Here is a 22,472-nt window from a genome sequence, read left to right as displayed (position 1 = left end):
TTTAGTCACAAAAGGAATAATAGAAGAAACTTTAGAAATAGAAAGAATGATGGAAGAGACTCCAGAAATGATAGAAGGAACCATGAAAGGAACTTTGAAACTAGTAGAAGGAATGAAGAACAAAGAAACATTGTAAGTGAACTTCAAGAAGAACTTAATGAAGCATTCATGAAAAAAATAGATGTCTAAAAAGAAAATTTAAATGATTTGACAAAAAGATCAAAGTTTGTTGTTGAGTTTGATTCAATTAAGCTGCATTAAGTTTGTTCACAGCATCAAAATTTGAGAACTTCATGCAAAGACTAAACTAGAGGTAGCAAAGTTGGGAAAAGGTGTATCTATTTGTGTTTAGATGTTACCTAAGCTCGCTTGTAATTTGGAGCTCATCAAAAAAAGTTATGATGAATTTTCAAGTAACTAGTTTATAATAAGAATTGATTATGTAATAGAACATGAAAAGTACATTTTTGCATAGAATTTCATGACACAGTTTTGAGGGAGATTTTCATGATGGAAGAAGGTTGTAGGAAACCTTGGGTGACATCTAATGATTGGATAGATTAGTTTGTTCAATTATCTAATTGTAGAACACAAATACGAGCTTTTTCATGCTTGTGAAGTATGCAATTAATGTAGTTTCAAGTTGATGCATAAATGGAATATAGAATTAATTTTACTTCATTGCAAACACATTTGCAGTGAAGTGCATTCTGAAGTGACTTGTCAGAGCAATTTCAAAGCAAACCCTATTTTTAGAAAGAGGTATTTTATCATTTTTCAATAGGTAAAGGATATTATAGATAAGAATTATGGATATGTCAGTTGTTCATAGTGTTGAGAATAAGGATAGACATTAGTTTAAGGTTGTTTCCATGAAACCTAGTGATGGAAACCCTAATTCTACATTGTTTATCACCCTAAACAATGTAGTCTATTTGAAAGATATAGATAAGGAAAACTATTTGAATTGCAAGTTTGAGTCTATTGATAGTGAATATATAAATAAGGATATGGAAATAATCTTTAACCATGACATGACAGTGAAGACCAAATTTGAGCATTTGAGTAAATTGGACTTGTTTAAGTATCATTTTTACCATGAACTAGATATAGATGAATGGACCCAAATTATACTAAGTAGAATACATGATGGAAAGTTATGGATGCAAGATAATGTAGTAGATATTTCTGCCAACCTTATACATGAGGTAACTAGTCTTAGAAAACAAAGCAGTGTACCCATAGGAGAGAAACTAGTCATAAGAAAGTAGAAAGCTACTCTAAGGAAGTTTATAATGGAAAGGCTATGGTAATCAGCTCCATCAAGTAGGATGATGTGAGATTTCTTAGCAAAATAATAGCTTATTCAGTCTATGCAAATTCTAAGATAGATGAACTTTCAGAAGGATTTATATATGCAACTTACAAACTTTGTGTTGAGAAAGAACACGTGAATTTAAGTTAAATTCTAAGAATGAAACTCTTGGAGAACCTTGAGAAGATTAAGAGGACAAAGAATGGTTTATTTAGGTTCCAATCATTGATTAATCACATATTCTTTCATATGCTGAAGAAATTTCCTTAGTTTTCAGTAACAAATATTAGGAGCAGTGATAGATGCACAATGGAAAAGATATCAGAGGTATGTTGAAGACACCCTATAGAAAAAGTATTGGATAGTGCTAATCTGATGATGAGAACATCCCAAAATGAGATGGAACAAAGTTTTATGATCTCACCTACAATTATGGATAGATTCAAGGAGGTCATATGTATTTTAGTTGATACTAATTATACATACATTGAAGTAGTGGAACCTTGGAAAACATTTTTGGATCCTTTGAGCTATAAATTAAGTGACGATGTTCCAGTTGGCTACATTAATTTTTTGTTGAATTCTGAGATAGATAAAGATAAGAACATATTTAGTACATTTTATGAGATCGCATAACATGTTCATCAAGAAATCTTGGAGAAGGCTTCTCACAAGAAGGTTGAATCAATTATGAAAAAGACATTATCTAAGGTCAGAATGACAGAAATTGAGTCTGAGGTAGTAAGATAGACATTGAAACAAGGTGTATTGAGTATTAAACTCTTGTAGAGACTAACTTCAAAATAGAGTATACTTTATGCAGTAGTATACTATGTTCAACCTAGTGAACATAAGAGAAAATTGGAAAGATTAGCTAAAGTAGTGCCAAAAAAAGAAAAGAGATTCAAACAAATAGCTATATGACTTGGAATGAAGCAAAAGGCATTGTTGACAAATGAATCTGATACTGATGAGGAAATTGAGGAATGAGAAATCAAGCAAGCTGAAAATGTGACTACACCTAAACAAGCAATACAAAAAGCTCAGAAACCATCGAAGTTGAAGATTGAAAAGATAAACACAACAATGGCCAATGAGGGAAAATTTGTTTAGATGAACAAATTTTATGATCTTTATAATAACTTTGAGAAAGATCAAATTGATATTTCTACTATGAAACATATCATTGAAAATGATCTAAGTATGAAAGATATCAAGGGAGTAGTGAACTAGAAAGTCTATGAGAGACTTAGAGAGAAGAAATCTCCAACAAGGGAAGAAGACCTTGAACTTCAGAAGTCTATGCTAAGGAACATCTACAAGACTAATGATGAAAATGAGATTAAGAGATTACTAAATAACCACACTCCTTACTTAAGGAACAAATTAAGGCCATTTTTATTCATCGTTGGTGAGAAGGATAAGTTGAGGAAAGAGATAGTAGTAGCTATTAGCAATATGTTGTCAAAATCATAGATAGCAACTCCTCTAGCCCTTAGAACTACAAAAGTATCAGTAAGTGGTAATACCATGAAAATTGATTAAACTAATGTTACTCTGAATATTGATGATACAAATCCATTTGGTAGCTTTGAATCAAATATACCTAATACTGAGGATCTTGAAGATAAGCTAAAGCAAATTGAGGAAGAAAAGAGGCTTATAGAAATTGAAAAGCAAAAGATAGATGAAGCCAGCCAACAATTGCTTGAGAATGAAAGGAAAAGAAATGAAGAAGAAGATAATAAAAGAAAAATAAAGGAGGAAGAAAGGAAAAGATAAGAAGAGAATATGGAAATAGAAGAAAGAGAAAGGAAAGAAGAGGAAGAGAGGAAAGCCAAGGAAGCAATAAAGAAACAAAAGGAGGATGAAACTAAACCATCTAGTTCATCTGCTCTACTTTCTCTTTCATGTTTGGCCACTGATGATGATGATCAGACTGATCTAATTTCATGCTTATCCAAACTCCTACAATAGAATAAGATAGTAAAGAGTTTTCATAGATCTTTGATGGAAGTGACTAATAGATTGCATAGTACTTTGATAGTTCAACACTCAGAATTAGATCCCAACCTAAGAGCACAAGTAGTGCTAAAATCTTTTGATGAAGAGTTTTAAAATTTTTTTAATGTTGCAAAGGCAAAAGCTCAAAATTCCCATGATGCTAACCTATTTAGGACCATATGCTAGAATATCAAGAATGACTTAGTCAATCTTTACTTGCATAAAAGAACTTTAGAAGTGTTAGCAAGAAGGGAAATTCTTGTATGTCAATTAGAGGTTAAGTGAAATGAGTTAGAGACTTTATCCAGCCTAATCCAATACCCATCAAGTAAAGTTGGTGATATTGAAAGCCAAGTTGCTAGTGTTCATAGGGAGATCAGGAAACTAGAACTTAAAAAAGATAAAATATTAAGAAGAACATCTGATTTCAAAGAATTCATTGCTCTAAAGTTATCATTTGTTGAGAAGTAGTTAGAAGAATGTGTCAAGGCCAAAGACACATATACTAACTTTTTGTATTCAGATATCAATGTAGTTCAAATTGTAAGTTCAAATTGTAACATATATATTATGTGCAATTCTCTCATCAATAGAGTCTAAAAATGAGACATGGACAATAGGTATGGATAGCTTGAAAACTATTTTTGAAGATTGTATGAAGATTATTTTAGCATAAAGGCAAGGAAAACAATTTTGATAGTTTTTGACAAAATCTTGACATTTTGTGACCTTTGTCATTGATGTCAAAGGGGGAGTAATAGCTAAGAAAATTGTGTACAAGACATTTTTGGGAGAAAAACTTGTTCAATATGAAGTATATTGTAAGGGGGAGCATATATGTAAAGTTGTAAATTTGTAATAGATGTAATATTTATTTTGATAGTTAAGTTTTCATCACTTGGCCAATTTTTCCTATTTTGCTGCCATCAATGCCAAAGGGGGAGATTGTTGGCAATTGGCTAACTGACTAATTGTGATATGTAATTTTTGTCATTAATGGCAACACATGATTTACATGTCAATAGGAAACCTAAAAAAAAGATACTTAGTGTTTGGTGATCAGAAAATTGTCAAAGTATAGAATTTGGTTTACAATGGTATATTATTCTATTTATAACATGTTGCAAACATCATATTATGGAAATCAAAGTTAGATGGAGATAGTATACATATTGGTGATTATGTGTATGACCTGAGAAGTTTGTATAGACTATACAAAATAGAGTTGATCATGTTTTGATGAAGCAAGACAATGGAATTAAAGAAAATAATTGTTTTGGTTGCAAAATAATTACTTGTCCAATTAGGACCAACATCCTAGACGTTTACTCTACCTTGGAAAAGTGAATTGTAGTCTTAACCAACCCAATAATATTTTATGTAAAGGCATGGTATTTATGTAAATGACTTCTTTCAATAAGAAGTGCGATTGAAAAGTACTATCAAGTAAGATTACAAAGTGAGCAAACTTTTGTGAAAGTGACATATGTGAAGTTTTGTATGAACCATTTGGTGATCTAAGATCAAGCTAAAGATAAAACATCATACAAGGAAGGAAAAGAATAGTAGATTACTTGTTTGAGTAGTGAGCTCTTTGTGTAGTTGAAATTGCATGTTTGGGCAATGGGCTCATCTTGCATACATTACACTACAACTTCTAACAGGGTTGCAATCTCATAACAGGCATTGAAAGTCTCCTAACAAGGACTATTCTACGGAATTTTCTCATTGATTCCTAATATGGTCCATCCTCTGACAAGGAACATATATATCAGTGTATTAGCTAGTGGGTATCATCCACACTGGGGTTTTTCCTTAGCCAAGGTTTCCCTAGTTAACAAAATATGGTATCATGAGTTATCTCTATCAATTGTTGATGTTACTCTTTAGCATTACTTTAATGCTTTGTTAACATGGCTTAAAGTAAGTAGTAATATCCAGTTGGCAAGTAATGTTTGTAGATTAGTGATTCACCCTCCTCCCAATAATCCCTATTTGTAACAAAATAAAGTTTAGTTGGTGTTGAGAATTAGTAAATTTTAGTGCTTGTGAAGTGAACTAGTGTTGGCCAAGTGAGAAAATAGTATATATGCCAAGTGATAACTACTAATGTTAAATCAAAGATTTGACAAATATGAACTGACTAATTTGATTTCTTGAATTATGTGAAGCATGTGGAAGATGAATATGATGAGCTCATGGAACAAAATTCAAGGTAAACCATTTTGAGGTGAATTATAGAAAGATTGTGGAGGAAGTTTCTAGAGGAACTCAAATGGAAAAATGGGTAGATTCATCAAATCTTACCGAACCCTAAAATGGATGATTGTGGTTAAGCAGAAAAAGATCAAATTTCTCTATTTATAGAGATAGTTGGCCAAAATCAAAGGTTTTCATTTACAAGAACCTAAGGAAGACAAGGAGTCTAGTTCTTGTGGCTGACCAAAAGAGACTATAATTGGAATATAATGAAAGAAGGATGAAGGGGATGAATGCTTGAAGGGTGAACAAGCTATTAGAGCTTAAGAGTATGAATGCCAAGAAGAATGGTGGACTAAACTAGAGATCTGTGATTTGCAAGTGAGTTGTAAGTTTTTATCAAATCAAATGCTATTGTTTCTTTCTAATAATTGTACTAGTGTGGATAAAGTTCTTTGGATTAAGGCTAGTGTAACAGTAATTTATAAATCCTTTAACTAGGTGACATTCTAATGGAATGTTCTAAAGTCCTCTAATAAGGTCCACTCCAAACTAGGTGATTGAAATAATCTAACCATGTAACTTTTAACAATGTGTATTGTAACCTTTAATGCGGTGGGTCTTTTACAAGGTATCACTTTAGAAGAGTAAAATTGGATATCATGTTATTGGCAGTTTTTACCAAATTACGTTTCCACATAAACTCATTATGTCAAATTGTGTGAATATTCTTATGTTATTTCATGTTTACACTTCTACAAATTTGTTTTGACCTAGAATAGTAACCTACTAAGTTAAGGTATTGTATGATCTAATGGATGCATGCATGTTATGGTTTTATGGATATGGATCTATTAAGCATTGAAAATTTTTATTTATATATCTTGACCTTGGACAACTATTTCAGCTCCCCTCTCAATTATTCTAAAGAATTCCAATAGTCCCTCATCCTTCCACTATTCCAATATAAAAAATAACTAAATATATATTAATTGTGGTGAGAATCCTACTCAAAAACTATTAATTAATAATAGGAATAATATGGACTTCTATCCAACAATCCCAATTTATAAAGATATTTCAATGGAAATGGATCATTTGCATATGTCAATCTCAATAAGTAAATGAATTATAAGGATATGGTATGGATGGTCATTTTCCCATACTTAGGTGGATTTTAATAGAGATTACTTCTACAAATAATGGATCTTTTCAAACCCCTAATTAGAAAAATATTGGTTAAATTATTGCCACTACTCAAGAACTAATAGAATGGGTCAAAGATTTAAAAGAGTGGCATGTATAACTAATTAAATTAGTAAATGATAACATTTCCAAAGTTCATCATAAATTTAGGAAATTTATCAAAATTACTTGTAATACTATAGGGAATAGAACTGTAATGGACATAAGAAGCTAAACACCAAAGTATAGGTTATCCATGGTTTATCGAAGGGCATGTGTAGCTACTCAACTACTAATGTTAAATAAATGAAGGTACTTATTTATTATAAGGTAGCATCTATTTCTCTTTTGGTTTGAGAGATGAGACTCCTAAATAAGGAAAAAGGTGCTTTACCAATTGATAGTATTGTGAAGAGGGTTAAAAATATAAGTGATGAATAGATACAAAAGAATAAAAGTATGCTAAAATATCTTTACGGTAATTGTGGACTAATCCCCTACTTTTTTTTGCTAATACTTCACTTGTATCCTATATTTTGTTCCCTAATGGTATCTTTTTTTGGATGATTATGTTGTGAAAAGATTTCAAGTCCATTCAAAACTTATTTTCCTTAAATAAAAAATATAAATATAAATAGGATTTTTTATAACCAATACAATTAAGGAGTAAAAGATTACAAATGTAAGATAATTTAACTGGTTAGGAGATATCAAGGAAAAAGATAACCTAACTTTGATCATCTTCACTATGCATATTTAACCAAAGATAGAGGTTCCTTCAAAAAGAAAGGTCCAAAAAACCTTGAGAGTTAATAAAATAAATAAAATTCAAGGGACTATCATTATAAATTTATGATCCAACTTTATTCTCATTCTATCACAAGTGGGGAGTTGAAGTCCTTATCTTAATCCTCCTTTCATTCTCAAAATTGGATCTCAATTCCTAAAGTGACTTCCATTTATGATACCTAGCTCTTCTATTATTCAATGCATAAATATTTATTAAAATCAAGGAAATTTTATCATTGAAGTGATCAAATGAGGTTGTTGTATGATTATATTCAAACACAATTATAGATCCTTTTACAAATTTTAGCTTCCAAAATGTTACAATGCACTATTAAGAAAAATCAACATAAGAACAGTAAAATTTATAATCATTAAATAAAGAAATATTTATCCTATAAACTTTATCACACTTGATTTTAATCTCTTGAACAAGAATGAGATTAGGTCTATAATCTCAAAAAAGATTTGTAAAAAGATCCATTTTGTCGAAGATTTTGAGAAACTTTATGTTTCATGAAATTGTGTTATTATGACACATATCAACTAGAGTCTTTAGAATTCTCTAAGCTATAGAAAAATTGATTTTCCTATCCTAATTCTTTATTTTAGTATGTCTATTTGAATAATTAATTTTTAATTGAAAATCTACATTTTGATGATTTCTTGTTTTAAAACAATGTGAGTTGCATTTATTAAGCCGATAGGCTTATTCCCTAGGAGACTTTGATCAGAATTTTCTAAGTTTTCAACGTTGTCGGACGCCATGAAAAGAAGAGTTCCGGCTGCGTGCACCAAAACTGTTTTCACCGGTCAAAAATAGCTGGCTTTTGACGACGAAGAACTCTCCACTCCCCGATCAGATTCAACTCTGACAAATGATGCATGGCTTCCGCCATGTCGAAGATAATCAAACCGATATTATTAGTATGGATTAGTATTTCCTTCATGTCGCGTAGCTTTCTTAGGAACCAAAAAAGGGTGACCAACAGGAGGATGCGTACCACCAATGAAGGAATGACCATCATGATGAGCATCTTGTTAACCACTCTGTTATGAGGCCAATGCCCTCCAGTTAAATTGTTTCAGATGTTGATACAACGACCTATGAGATGCTCATGCAATACATCGATGCTGGAGTCCAATGGGTAAGGGGAAAAAACAAGTTGAGAAGAGTGTTCTTTTAATTAAGTTGTTGATCCTTGCACAGAAATCTGATTCATCTCTTATGAAGCATTGACAAAATATACATGGACGCACATCCAGTTCTTTGTTATATTCATCGGGCATACTCCCGCATCAGCTAGTAGGAAAAATAGGAAAAGAGTTGGTGCTACTTAAAACATCACCGTGCCCTTAAAAAATGATCCACAATGACGCTTTCTGAAACTATTGCCAATGTCTTATTGTCATCGTTTGGCAGATGTTTGTGGGCCGAGAATAGTCGAATCTTAGACAAAATTCGAGGGTTAAAGAGTAGTGATGGAATGGAAGAAAATATCCCCTTCTTCTTCGTGTATTGGAATTGCAGAGAATTGTTGGCCTCCAGCTAAGATGATGGCAGTTGTAGTGAGTAAAGAAGTTGAAAAGGAATCATCATCCCTAAGCAAAAACTAAGATATAATTCTGATCATGTTCGAATTCTCCAATCATTAAATATTTCCTCTGCTAATTTTGTGCAGTCATCTGTCTGGTTGTTTGAAAAATTCTCTGTGTTGTCATGCACGTGAGTAGAGATGTAAAGCGTGTGAGAAATATTATAAACTTAAATTACAACTCACAACCCTAAACCTAAAATCTTTATTCGGCACTTGAAAAAGTGCTTGGCACATGGAGGTGCTGAGTGCCAGTTTTGTTGGGCACTTGCTTGGCACAGGAAGGTGCTGAGTGATAGATTGCTCAGCACTTGATGTGCTGAGTGACAGGCAACAGGTGCTGAGTAAACTCGGCAGACAAAGGAGAAAGCTCAACACCAATGGATGCCAAGTGAGCTCGGCTCACAAAGAAAATGCTCGGCACTTGAAGAGCTCGGCACAAAAATGCAGTAGTTGCCGAGTGTTCTGTTTCAATTGAAATATTCTAACTTAGAGAAATTCATCATGAATGCTTTCACCATTAAAACCAGAAAGCCAAAGCTTTAAATTTTCAAACAAACTTGTCAAATGCAATGAATAGAAGAGAAAGATAGATTCAAGTATGCCTGCTTTCTTTCTACTCAATCTTTCATTTAAACTATTTAAAAAATCTGAGAGCATTCTGCTTCAACCAGAAAACCCTAAAATAACCCTAAACTGATAATACTTCAAACTTCAATAAACTTTGAAACTTGCAGCTCTAATGGCTGCATACAAAGGTGCTTGGAGCAATCACTGCTTCAATAGGACAAAACAATACAACAACCAACTCACAGAATGAATAGAGGAGTCACGTGCAACTAGAGACACTGAACATACTTCCCTCTGTCTCTGCAACAAGTGGATCTGCTGACCAATTTCTTCTTCTTCCTCCTTTTTATGCTCTGCTGAAATGAAACTCTAAATAATCTAACTGAATAAATGAATGAATAAACATTCTTTTTTTCATATACCATTTTCTCCCTCTTTTCAAAATTTGAAAAACTTCACCTACCTGTATTAATTTTTCTGTATGTTCTGGACGTCAGGGGGGTAGGTGAGCATTTGGCTCTAGGGGCAAACGTCAACACTGCATTAAATATTCCAACACTCCCCCTTTGTCCCAAACCAAACAAACAAGGATCACAACTGATCCAAATCAACTACACCAAGACACTCTCTTAGATGTACAAAAGATCCAATGCCTAATGGCTTAGTAAAGATGTCTGCTAGCTGCTACTCAGACTTGCAAAAATCTATCTTGATATCTTCATTCTCCACCAGCTCTCTGATGAAGTGATATCTGATCTCTATGTGTTTGCTTCTCCCATGGAAGACTGGATTCTTGGACAATGCAATTGATGAGATGTTGTCATAATAAATTGTAGTTCCATCCTCTTGCCTTTCATTCAAATATGTCAAGATCCTCCTTAGCTAAATTGCTTGACATGCTGCTGCATTTACTGCTATGTATTTAGCCTCTACTATAGATTGAGCAACAATAGCTTGCTTCTTGGATGCCCATGAAATTGCACCCGATCCCATATGAAACATGTATCTGGAAGTGCTCTTCCTATCATCTATGCTTCCAGCCCAATCACTATCTGTGTAACCAACCAACTTGAAATCATCATTTGCAGTATACAAAATCCCAAATCCTTTGGTACCTTTGACATACCTTAGGATCCTTTTTCCCGCTTGCCAATGTGAATCCTTTGGTGTTTCCATAAATTTTGAAATCAGACTTACTGCATGCATTAGGTCTAGCCAAGTTGCAATCAAATACATTAGACTTCCAACCATACTCTTGTATAATTTTGAATCTACTCTTGTGGTAGAGTCTTCCTTACTCAACTTCAGACCTACGGCTATTGGTGTGGGGACTATCTTACTGTTCTGCATTTTAAATCTCTCCAAAATCTGCCCTGCATACTTTTCTTGAGAGATAAAGATGCCATCATGCATTATTTTTACTTCTATGCCTAGAAAATATTTCAAGAGACCTAAGTCTGTCATTTCAAATTCACTTTTCATGGCCCCTTTAAACTCACCGATTAGAGCCTTATCATTACTAGTAAAAATTAAGTCATCTACATACAAGACAATAATCAATACATTACCATCTATTGCCTTGATGTAAAGAGTGGGCTTACCATTTCTTTTGCTAAAGCCATTGCTCATCAAATATGAGTCAATCCTATTTGACCATGCCCTTGGAGCTTGCTTGAGCCCATAAAGAGCTCTCTTCAATCTATATACTTTGTTCTCTTCACCTGCAACTTCATAACTAGGTGGCTGCTCCACATACACTTCTTCTTTCAATACACCATTTAGGAAGGCAAACTTCACATCCATTTGAAATACCTTCCATTTTTGTTGGGTTGCAATTGCTATGACAACACGCACGATTTCCATTCTTGCAACATGGGCATAGGTCTCATCATAGTCTCTTCCATACTATTGTTTTTAGCTCTTGACTACCAGCCTTGCCTTATGCCTAGCAATCTTGCCTTTAGCTTTGCATTTGGTCTTGTAGACCCATTTCACTCCAATCACATTCTTCTTGGGAGGAAATTCAATTAGCTCCCATGTCTCATTTCTTTCTATAGCATTTATTTCCTCATCCATGGCTTTACACCATTTCTTCTCCTTAATAGCTTCCTCAAAATATACTGGATCACTATGAAAAAATAATGCAAAATTAACACTCTCATCATAATCTTCATACCTTTCATCTTGGTATAACTCCCTAAGACTCTTGGTCTTTCTTGGTCACAGGGAGGAGAGTGTGGGATTAGAATCTTCACTACTGTTGCATTGTTGACTAGCTTGGTCTCCACTGGTACTCGGCACTAACACTCGGTCATGCCCAAAGGAGCTCCATAATGTTTAAATTTGCTTGCCTTTTCTTCTACTTACTCCTTCTTCTTGATGTTCATCAGCATCTTCTTCACTCATAATTGGCACTTTACTAGAAGTGCTTTGTGACTCATTAATTGAACCATACCAAGATTGATTTTCAAGAAATTCCACACCTCTTGAAAGAGTCATCTTATTTTTCAATGGGTCATACAATCTATATGCCTTCAATTCTGAGTTGTACCCTGTGAAGATGCACTTCACACCTTTGTCATCCAATTTCTGCCTTTTCTCTTTAGGAACATGTGCATATGCAACAAATCCAAACACCCTTAGGTGTTCAACTATCCATCTTCCTCATGACCATGCTTCCATTGGAATTTTATCATGAATTTCCTTTGTAGGAAACCTATTAAATAGGTAAACTTCTATTCCCACAGCCTCTCCCCAAAATTTAGTTGGGAGACTTTTTTCCTTCATCATGCTCCTTACCATTTCAACAATGGTCCTATTCTTTCTTTTAGCCACTCCATTCTGCTATAGTGTGTAGTTGGCTATGAGCTCTTTCTTTATGCCATGTTTCCTAAAAAAATTTACAAAAAAATTGGAAGTATACTCCCCTTCTCTATCTGATTTTAGGACCTTGATATACTGTCCACCTTCTTTTTCAGCCTGGGCTTTAAATTTTACAAATTTATCAAATGCTTCAGATTTATTCTTTAAGAAATACATCCATGTCCTATGACTGAAATGATCAATGAATTTCATGAAATAAGTACTCCCCCCAATGGAAGTAACTTTCATAGGACTAACTAGGTCAGTATGCACTAACTCTAATGGATATCTAGCCCTCTTAGAATTTTCAGAATTAAAGGGAAGCCTATGTTGCTTACCCAAAATACAATCTTCACACTTGTCATAAGAATTTCCTACACGTGGCAAACCATCTACCATTCTTTTATTTGACAATAAATTTAAACCAGCATAGTCGAGATGACCATACCTGAGATGCCACAACCGTGAAGGGTCTTCAATCACACTCCTTAGAGCTAATTGTGTGTGAGGTGCAGCATAAACTTGAGATGAGAAACATGTCTCTATCCTTAAGGGAAACATTTTGTTCTTTGTCATTTGAACTGCTACAAGTAAGTTCTTGCTCCTATCTTTTTCATGGATGACACATTTGTCATTCTCCATCAGAACCTTGTATCCATTTTGAATGAGCTAACCAATGCTCATCAAATTGTGCTTCATACCAGGGGTGAAATACACATTTTGTATTTCCTTCTTCTCACCTTTCTTGGTGCAGACCATAAAAGATCCTTTGCCCACAACTGGTAGGGTTCCATTGTTACCCATCTTAATTTTTGATTTGAAACTCTTGTCAATGAATGAAAACAAGGTTTCATTACCACTCATGTGGTTGCTACATCCACTGTCGAGGTACCAAACCTTAGGGCTTCCTTCTTCACCAACATTACACATGATGAAGGTAGAGCTTTCACTTCCCATATTCACGTTAGCCACATTTGCTTGTCCTGACTGATCTCTTTGCTTCTTCTAGAATTCACTTGCATAATGACCATATTGATGATAGTAGTAGCATTCTACATTACTCTTATTTGAGTTGTAGTTTTTCTTACCTCCTCTTGAAGTATTTTGAGAGCTACTTGCTCCATCTTCTCTTCCTGAGCTTTCTGCTACAGCATTCCTTTGTCCTCCATTACCTTGGCCTCTGCCTCTAGAGTTTCTACCTGAGCCATTCTTCCTCTCCCCCTTCCCCTTGGATTTGATTGAGCCTTGAATGGCTACTCTTGGGAAGATGAAGAAGTAGATCTGTTGATCCTATGCTCATGGGTTTAAAGTGTACCCATCAACTCATCCATTGTCAAAATAGTAAGGTATTTTGTCTCTTCTATGGTCATGACCAAATTGTCATATTTATGAGGTAAACTCCTCAATATCTTTTCCACTATCCTTTTCTCTTGATAGTCTTCTCCATTTGACTTCAATTGGTTAATCACATTGGAGGTCCTTGAACTGAAGTCAGCAACTGATTCATTTTCTTTCATCGAAAGGTTCTCAAACTCCCTCCTTATATTCTTTAGCTTTACTACATGAACTATATTAGTCCCCTTGAAGTTCGTCTCAAGGATATCCCATGCTTCTTTTGCATAATTTGCTGCTGCAATCTTTGGGAATACTGTCTCTGTCATTGATGCTTCAATAAGACTTAATGCCTTTGCATCTTTCCTCCCTGACTCTTTCAAATGAGTCTTCTATGCATTTGTGAGGGCAGCATACTAATTTGGATCAGTCACATCATTGAATCCATTAACTACAAACTCCCACAAATCATTTGCAACCATTATGGTCTTCATCCTCTTTGCCTATGTGTCATAATTTTGCCCATTAAAGGATGGTGGCTGCTGCCATATCTTTCCTACATCTCCTGCCATGTCAAATATCCCAAGAAAACAAATTTCCTAACTCACTGTGGATGTGGAGCCTCAAAGCTCTGATACCATGTGAGAAATATTATAAACTTAAATTACAACTCACAACCCTAAACCTAAAATCTTTACTGGGCACTTGAAAAAGTGCTCGGCACATGAAGGTGCCAAGTGCCAGTTTTGTTGGGCACTTGCTCGGCACAGGAAGGTGCCAAGTGATAGATTTCTTGACACTTGATGTGCTGAGTGACAGGAAACAGGTGCTGAGTAAATGCAGCACACAAAGGAGAAATCTCAACACCAATGGATGCCGAGTGAGCTCAGCTCACAAAGAAAATGCTCAGCACTTGAAGAGCTCGACACAAAAATGCAGTAGTTGCCGAGTGTTCTATTTCAACTGAAATATTATAACTTAGAGAAATTCATCATGAATGCTTTCACCATTAAAACTAGAAAGCCGAAGCTTTAACTTTTCAAACAAACTTGTCAAATGCAATGAATAGAAGAGGAAGATAGATTCAAGTATGCCTGCTTTCTTTCTATTCAATCTTTCATTAAAATATTTAAAAAATTGAGAGCATTCGGCTTCAACCAGAAAACCCTAAAATAACCCTAAACTGATAATACTTCAAAATTTAATAAACTTTTAAACTTGCAGCTCTAATGACTGCATACAAAGGTGCTTGGAGCAATCACTGCTTCAACAGGACAAAACAAAACAACAACCAACTCATACAATGAACAGAGGTGTCACATGCAACTGGAGACACTGAACATACTTCCTTCTGTCTCTGCAACAAGTGGATCTATTGACCACTTTCTTCTTCTTCATTTTTCTACTCTGCTGAACTAAAACTCTAAATAATCTAACTGAATGAATGAATGAATAAACATTCCTTTTGTCATATACCATTTCCCCCTCTTTTCAGAATTTGAAAAACTTCACCTACCCGTATTAATTTTTTTGTTTGTTCTGGACGTCAAGCGGCTAGGTGAGCATTTGGCTCTAGGGGCAAACGTCAACACTACATTAAATATTCCAACAAAGAGATGAAGTTACAACGACCGACATCCTCAAAATTTCCTTCTCAGTACAAGTTTTTCCCATTATATATGTCTGTGTGGAGTGACATGGCACATGCGAGTCAGGGAATTTATCTAAGTTCAAGACCAAACAAATAGTAGTCAATCTTAATTGCACAATATGGTTCTTTGGAAATAATATTAACTTAATTAAGTTTTATTATTTCTCAAATTCTTTGAGAATATGTTATCAAAACTCTCATAAACATTCACAATTACACTGGAAATAGTGAGCATACTTTAGGAGTTGATAGAATTTTATATCATGTCACATTATTTAAAAAGCTATATATTCTTATATTCTCCTTTGGAATGAAAATAAAATAATATAAAATTTAGTTTAGTTGATTTCAAATCTTGTGTCAAATTATTTACTAGTCTGAAATTAAGGTTTAGGATTTCCTTCATTTTATTATTTTCATTTCATATTAGTTCCTCTCTTAGACTATAGAACTATAAGCATGCATCATAATTTAATTAGTGATTAAACTTGAGAGTTTTAATCAATCGAATTTCATCTATATTTTAAACTTAGATGCAAAATATTTAACTTGGTTAAGTATATTAGAAAAATAGAATGGCTGAGAAATTTGATTTTTTACTCTTACATTTAAGTATTATAATTATTTGAAAAATAATTAAAATATATTTGAGTTAAAATATTTTACAAGAACATATTCTTTATTATTCTTATGGTCTTTAAGATTGATTATTGTACTATATGTTTCATATAAATACAAACTCCTTTGTTTAAGAAATTCAAAATACAAGATATGTTCAAACATTTTACTATATAATTCTTATATTATTTTTTGAAATCAAAATAAATCAACTTTTTAAAAATATATTCAAAGTATCAACTTATCCTTTTTCAAAATATATTAACAATTTTTGAAAAAATAATTATTAATTCTTATTTAATTTTGAAATGTTGGATATAACTTTCATAGATTAACTCTTATATAATTATTATAATTAAAAAATATATTATATTTTAATAATTTTGAATGGGATGAGCTAAGGTTTAAGCTTAGATAATCAATATTAGAATTACATATGTGCAAATCTTATCAAACATATTATTTTTAATTTAATAAATTTTAAAATTCAAAGCAACCAACTATTAAAATGGATAGATAATAACATGAAATTGGATTACAAAGTAAATATTCAATGTATTTGTGCTACACAAGCTTATATTAATCAATAGTAAGTATTTTTTAAATTAAATTTAAAGGAAAGATGGTACATTGTGTGAATTTTAAAAAGCTAGGTTATCCATTTCACAGAGGAATAAGAAGAGAGAGGTTACATGGAGCGAATAATATGAAGAGAGAAGAGAGATGAAGAGATGAAAAGTTTGGTATTGATTAGATAGATACATCTAGAAGATCAACGATAAATAAAACAAAGGGATTAATAATTATAATGAGAGACACGTAGAGATTGTGGGGGGTTGGGGGAGAATGAGTAAGATGATTAGTATAAAGAAAAAAGAGGGATTAAGAGGAGAATTTTTTTATGGTGATAGAAATAGATAAAGAAATATAAGGAGATACAATGTATAGATAGATGGATCATCGTCAAATATCAAAGTAGAGGACAATTATGAATGCAGAGACAAAGAGAAATGTGAAGAGCGGGCAAGAGAGATAAAGATAGAGAATGATAAAGATTAATGAGTTGATAGATGGATAGTGAATAGATAGATAGATAGAGCGCATACATAGAATAAATCAAAGAGAAATAGAGGAAATAGGTTATAAATACATAGGAGTGAACAACAAAGAGAGGTAAGGTAAAATAGAGATAGGGAGGAAGAAAAGAGGATCTATGCTTGTGAATACTAGAGATTTATCATAATAGTGAGCGCTTCCTCTCACTGTGAAATTACAAGTCAACAAATACTTTTACATTGGATGATGAGCTTTTTGTTTTCTTCAATTCGCTACAAAAAAAATTTCCTCTGGATCTGGCCCTTTTCGTCTCTAAAAAATTATGAAGTAGCAATATTTACAAGGTCCAAAATATTTAATTGGTTTAGCTAATTTCAAGAGCCCATTTTGGGTTAGTATTCTTGCCCTAACAACAGGACATGTGTGCATATGTGTTGAATTAACATGGTAAGAATTGTAGGTGCAGAAGATATGGAGGGTTATGAAATGACTTGATCATATTGAGAATGACTCTGTGCCTATCTATAATTGCTTTGGAAATCCAACACACCCTGATTTATCCTTGTGAGGGCTCAAATAAAAGTACTTGAAATGTATTCCATTCTATTCGAAGAAGCTAAGATCTTATAAAAATATGTGATCAAGGAAGGATAATAAAGGATCCGAGAAGAGGAATGATTGAAAATTAAAAATTATATATTGCCAGCCTCCATAGGATGTTTGAAAGTTATTTGGGACATATATAACTAGATGGAGATTGCTAGCTAGCTATTTGGCAGAGATTTTCAATGAGTCGAATCCTAGTGTTGAGAAATTTGTTGCAATTCCCATTGTGATGCCAAAACAAGCAAGGGATGTGGAGGATTTCTTATATAGGGTAATTGATATTTACTTGAAGGTGAGATAACTATACCTCTGAACTAGAGATTGATTATAGCTCATCCCAAAAGATAGCTGATGTAAACTAATGGTTGTAGAATTTACATTTTAAGGATGGTCTTTTTAACATGAGTATGTAGCTTTAGAGTCAGATATATAATTTTTTTAAATGTGGCATACAAATTTAGATTCAAAGATACATATTTTTAAGATTATGAAAAAAAAAAATTATCGAGTTTCAGATCACATTTATGGATCAATTCTATTTCAAATAGGAGTAGGGATATATCCATTAAGACTTGAGAGTGTATAAACAAGGTTGTATGCCATGTTATTGATATGTAAATATAATGCTATCCAGACCTCGATTCAACATCCCATAAAGCTTTTAATATATGTTTTTTCATAAATGTGAAAAATATCTATAGTAAAGTAAATATTTCTATTATTTTTATATAATAAATAATTATATTAAAAACATTTTTATTCCATTGTAATTAAATTAGGTCTACAGTTAGGTTCATTACATTATAGTTAGTATTTTAATATTGAAATGAAGGTTAGAGATACCATGAGGATTAAGGTTCTATTAATATTAGAGTCAAAATTATTATCCTGGTTCAATTTGATGATTGTTAATATGTTTCTTAGTGATATAAGTGAATTATATTTTAATACAAAATGAGTGGATATATAAATGTACAATATATGTTAAATATTCAATTGGTTACTTAATACACAAATATGTTTTAATAATATAGGATTAGATCTTATCGATCAAAAAAATATAGGATTAGATCTCATATCTATATATTTGTATTGTATTATTATATTCAATATTAGTTTGCAAGTAACCCTACATCAACAAATATGAGGATTGGAAGTTGAAAAGTCGAAAAGAAGCTTAAAGATCTAGGAAACAATACATAAATTTATTTTAACAATATGGGATGGGATTCATATTTATATTGTATTATTAACCTTTTTAAATTATAGTTTAAATATTATTTCTATTATATTAATTATTGAAAAAATAAGTCTTGCTGAGAATATTATTTATTTATAATAACTAAATTAAAAAATTATGTAAAAGAAATATTATCATTTAATATATATAAACTAATCATATTATCGTATATTATTTCTATTATACATTTTAAATAATACAATATGAAAAATTTACATTTTAAAATATTTAAATATATAGTGATTGAATATTTTTTTTGACAAATAGACTTTCATTTTGATTTATAGTATTAAAATACATTTCCCAAAAAACAAGTTTCCCTATTAGAGAGAAAAATATTATATGTAAAAAAATCAAGATATCTATTATATATAACAAAATATTTATAAAATAAGGCAAGAGCCTACAACACAATGGTAACTTGTGAGCTTCTCATGTAGGAGGTCTTGGGTTTGAACTCCCTTAACATATAAAAATGATTAAGCCAAGGTACTCAATAAGATGAATAATGTGAAGAGAGAAGAGAGATAGAGAGGTGAAAAGATTAATATTGATAAAAATAGGGAAGGGAAAATATCAAGAGTGTGTATGTATGAAGGAGATAAATACAAAGGGAAACACAAAAAAGGAGGATGTGGGAGGGAATGGAATATGCGAGAGGAGAGTGGGGAGATGAAGAGATACAATAAAGATGTTTGAGTTTATAGATAGTATATATATAGATTTACATAGAAGATCAAAGAAAAATAGAGAAAAAGAACCCTTTCACATATGAAATAATAGTTAGGGTAAATAGGAAATTATTGGGAGAGTCAATGTATAGATAGATGGATCATAATCAAATATCAAAGTGGAGGATAGTTATTAGGGGATAGACAAAGAGGAGGGGGAGAAATAGGAAGATTGGATGAGGAATATAAATAGAGAGAATGACCTCAAGGACTTCATTGGCTAATGAGGGATCTCTATGTAAAACATTAGAGCCTCTTTCCAAAATATTCTCAGGGTGAGTACTAGCTTCATCTAGATCATTTGCAATCGAGTCAAAATTGGTAGCAGTCAAACTCTCCATCTTTTTAGTTTTACAAAACTTTTCTAATATTATAAAGGATTTGGATGGAAAATATTTAGCACAATTATTTGAAATTTTTTTTGAAAAGGAATAGAATCAAATTAAATAAGACCAAACACCAAATTTAGAATTAGTACTAACAAAATCTATAAAAAAGTGTAAAGTGTAGAATCAAATATAAAAGGAATAGAACCAAAACTAAAAGGATTAGAATCAAATTAAATAGCTTGACACTAATCATTTCTTTAGAGGTGGCTATGGGATGGAAGGAAAAAAATCTATCAATTCACTTTTCAATATTTCTTGTGTTATATTTTTCATCTTTTTATTGTGACTTAATTTTACTAAATATAGTATTATAACACATCGAACAACAAACATGTGTATCAGATCAACTCATAAAAATTAAAAATTCAATTTATATTTAACCGTAAAATAATTGAAATGCAATATTTCAGCTCACAATTAGTTAGAGCCCAATAAACACTGGTTAATATTTCCTTTTTTAATTAAAATAGTTTAATAATGACATAATGGATTCCACGTCCATATTTGCGTCATAGCTAAATAAAAATCATCATTACTCCATAACCTCACCATATTATTTTTGCTTTCTTTAGCTTAATCAGTGTCAAATGTACACAAAGATGGAACAACAAGTGGGCAACATCTATACAGCCACGAAAATGAACTTTCATACGAAGGAGAGGACTTAGTCAATTTTTTTAAAAGTTAGAAAAAGCAATGTAAATGAAGTGCATTTTCGTGGCCAACAAGTGGTCCACCGCGTAACGTATTTACCAAGTCTGTGCAATCATACGGAACCACCGTCGGAGCACTTGCCGAAATTAGTCTAGCTGTATCCAAATAAATAGGATAACCCGATTTCTTTGGTTTGAGGGAACACAGGTTGTGACAAGCTGTATCCAAATCACTTTCCCAGAACGCAGTAAAGAGGAAACAAGTCTAACCTAAAGCAGAAAGACAAGTATGAAAAATCAAATATGAAGTCTAATCTCTATTTTGTCATGGTCAATTAAGAAAACCAACAGCGTAATCAAATATGAAGTCTAATCTCTATTTTGTCATGGTCAATTAAGAAAACCAACAGCGTATTTGAAATATGCGACAGTAGCTGACATATTGGAGGGGCCCGAGAAGGAAACTATAATAAAATACATGTATTTGTTTTGCAAGCAAATTCAAATGAACGAATGTGAACATGAAATATAAAGCAACTGTCACACTAAGCAAATGCCAGCTCCCATTCTAGGAAGCTGTCACTCTAAATCCATTTATATTGCAAACGAATTCTCCTGTTCAATTCAATTTAAACTTCTCAACACAATGGGCAATATCCATCCATCTTCTCATCCTTCTCCGCTCTCCGACATTAATGCATCAATGATATTTTCTTGTCCACAAACTCGATATGACATTTTCATAAATCACCATGGGAAGGATACAAAGCATTCAATAGCAAGCCTCATTTATGATAAGCTCCATGAGAAGGGATACAGAGTTTTCTTGGACAAGATGTCCATTGAAGTAGGAGACAACATAGTGCAATCAATCGTTTACGCCATACGAACATCTGCAGTTCATATTGTGATTTTATCTCCACAATATGCGAATTCTGAGTGGTGTTTGGATGAGCTAAATTTGATGATCACATCTGGCGCTCGAATTATCCCTGTTTTTTGGGGAGTTAGACCTTCTGAGGTCCGAATGGGGAACAACAATGGAGTATACGCTCGAGCTTTTGAAGTTCATAAACGGGCTCGAAAATTCAACTCCAGTGCCCTAAACAAATGGAAAAACGCTCTACGCATGGTTTCAACATTAGAAGGCATCATTTACGAAGGATAATATAGCTTACTCTAATAACTGGCTTTTAAATTAGGTTACTTTGGTGGTTTCTGGCAACTGATAATTCTATTAATCGCCACTACTGTTGGGTAGTAAGACTTTTATTTTGGTGAGTAAGTTTAGTAGTGGACAGATGTTTTGTGTTATTTGCTGTTATCTGGGTTGGGACCCTCTTCCTATCTTTTTTAATCAAAACATAGCTTATTCTATAGTTATTGTCATTTTGTGAAATTAATTCTACAAAATTGGGTAAACTTTTATTTCTAGTAATATTCTGAAATCTGCTCCATATTTCATGTTTGTTTATCTTTCTGAAAGATTTGAAATATGGGTTGTTTATTTTTCTTTGCAGACTTGATTTTAGATATTAGTTTTAGTTTCAATTATGTCAAATTTGGGTGTATCAAACTCAGTAAGACATGAGAACTCTTTGTGAGCCTTTCAACTTCACCCACAGATTAAAGCGATTTTAACATATTAGACATCTTTGAAAAAAAAATATTCAATTGATT

General features: G+C 32.6%; 1 protein-coding gene across 1 annotated transcript; it reads left to right on the top strand.

The window, feature by feature from the left end:
• The first annotated feature begins 21,438 nt into the window (after positions 1 to 21,438).
• LOC149579994 (putative 2' cyclic ADP-D-ribose synthase BdTIR) lies at positions 21,439 to 21,960 on the top strand. Its single transcript, XM_089802930.1, has one exon. The coding sequence runs from the start codon at positions 21,439 to 21,441 to the stop codon at positions 21,958 to 21,960; it is 522 nt and encodes a 173-aa protein (XP_089659056.1).
• The last annotated feature ends 512 nt before the right edge of the window (positions 21,961 to 22,472 follow it).

This window comes from Cupressus sempervirens, chromosome 1 (genome assembly GCF_028749045.1).
Source record: "Cupressus sempervirens isolate cs-2001-9-10 chromosome 1, ASM2874904v1, whole genome shotgun sequence".
NCBI lineage: Eukaryota > Viridiplantae > Streptophyta > Pinopsida > Cupressales > Cupressaceae > Cupressus > Cupressus sempervirens.
The sequence above is the reverse complement of the archived record's forward strand: the minus strand, read 5'-3'. Positions and strand labels throughout refer to the sequence as shown.

Excerpts from the sequence above, each read along its gene's own strand:
- LOC149579994 (XM_089802930.1), top strand. The coding sequence starts at position 21,439 with ATGGGCAATATCCATCCATCTTCTCATCCTTCTCCGCTCTCCGACATT.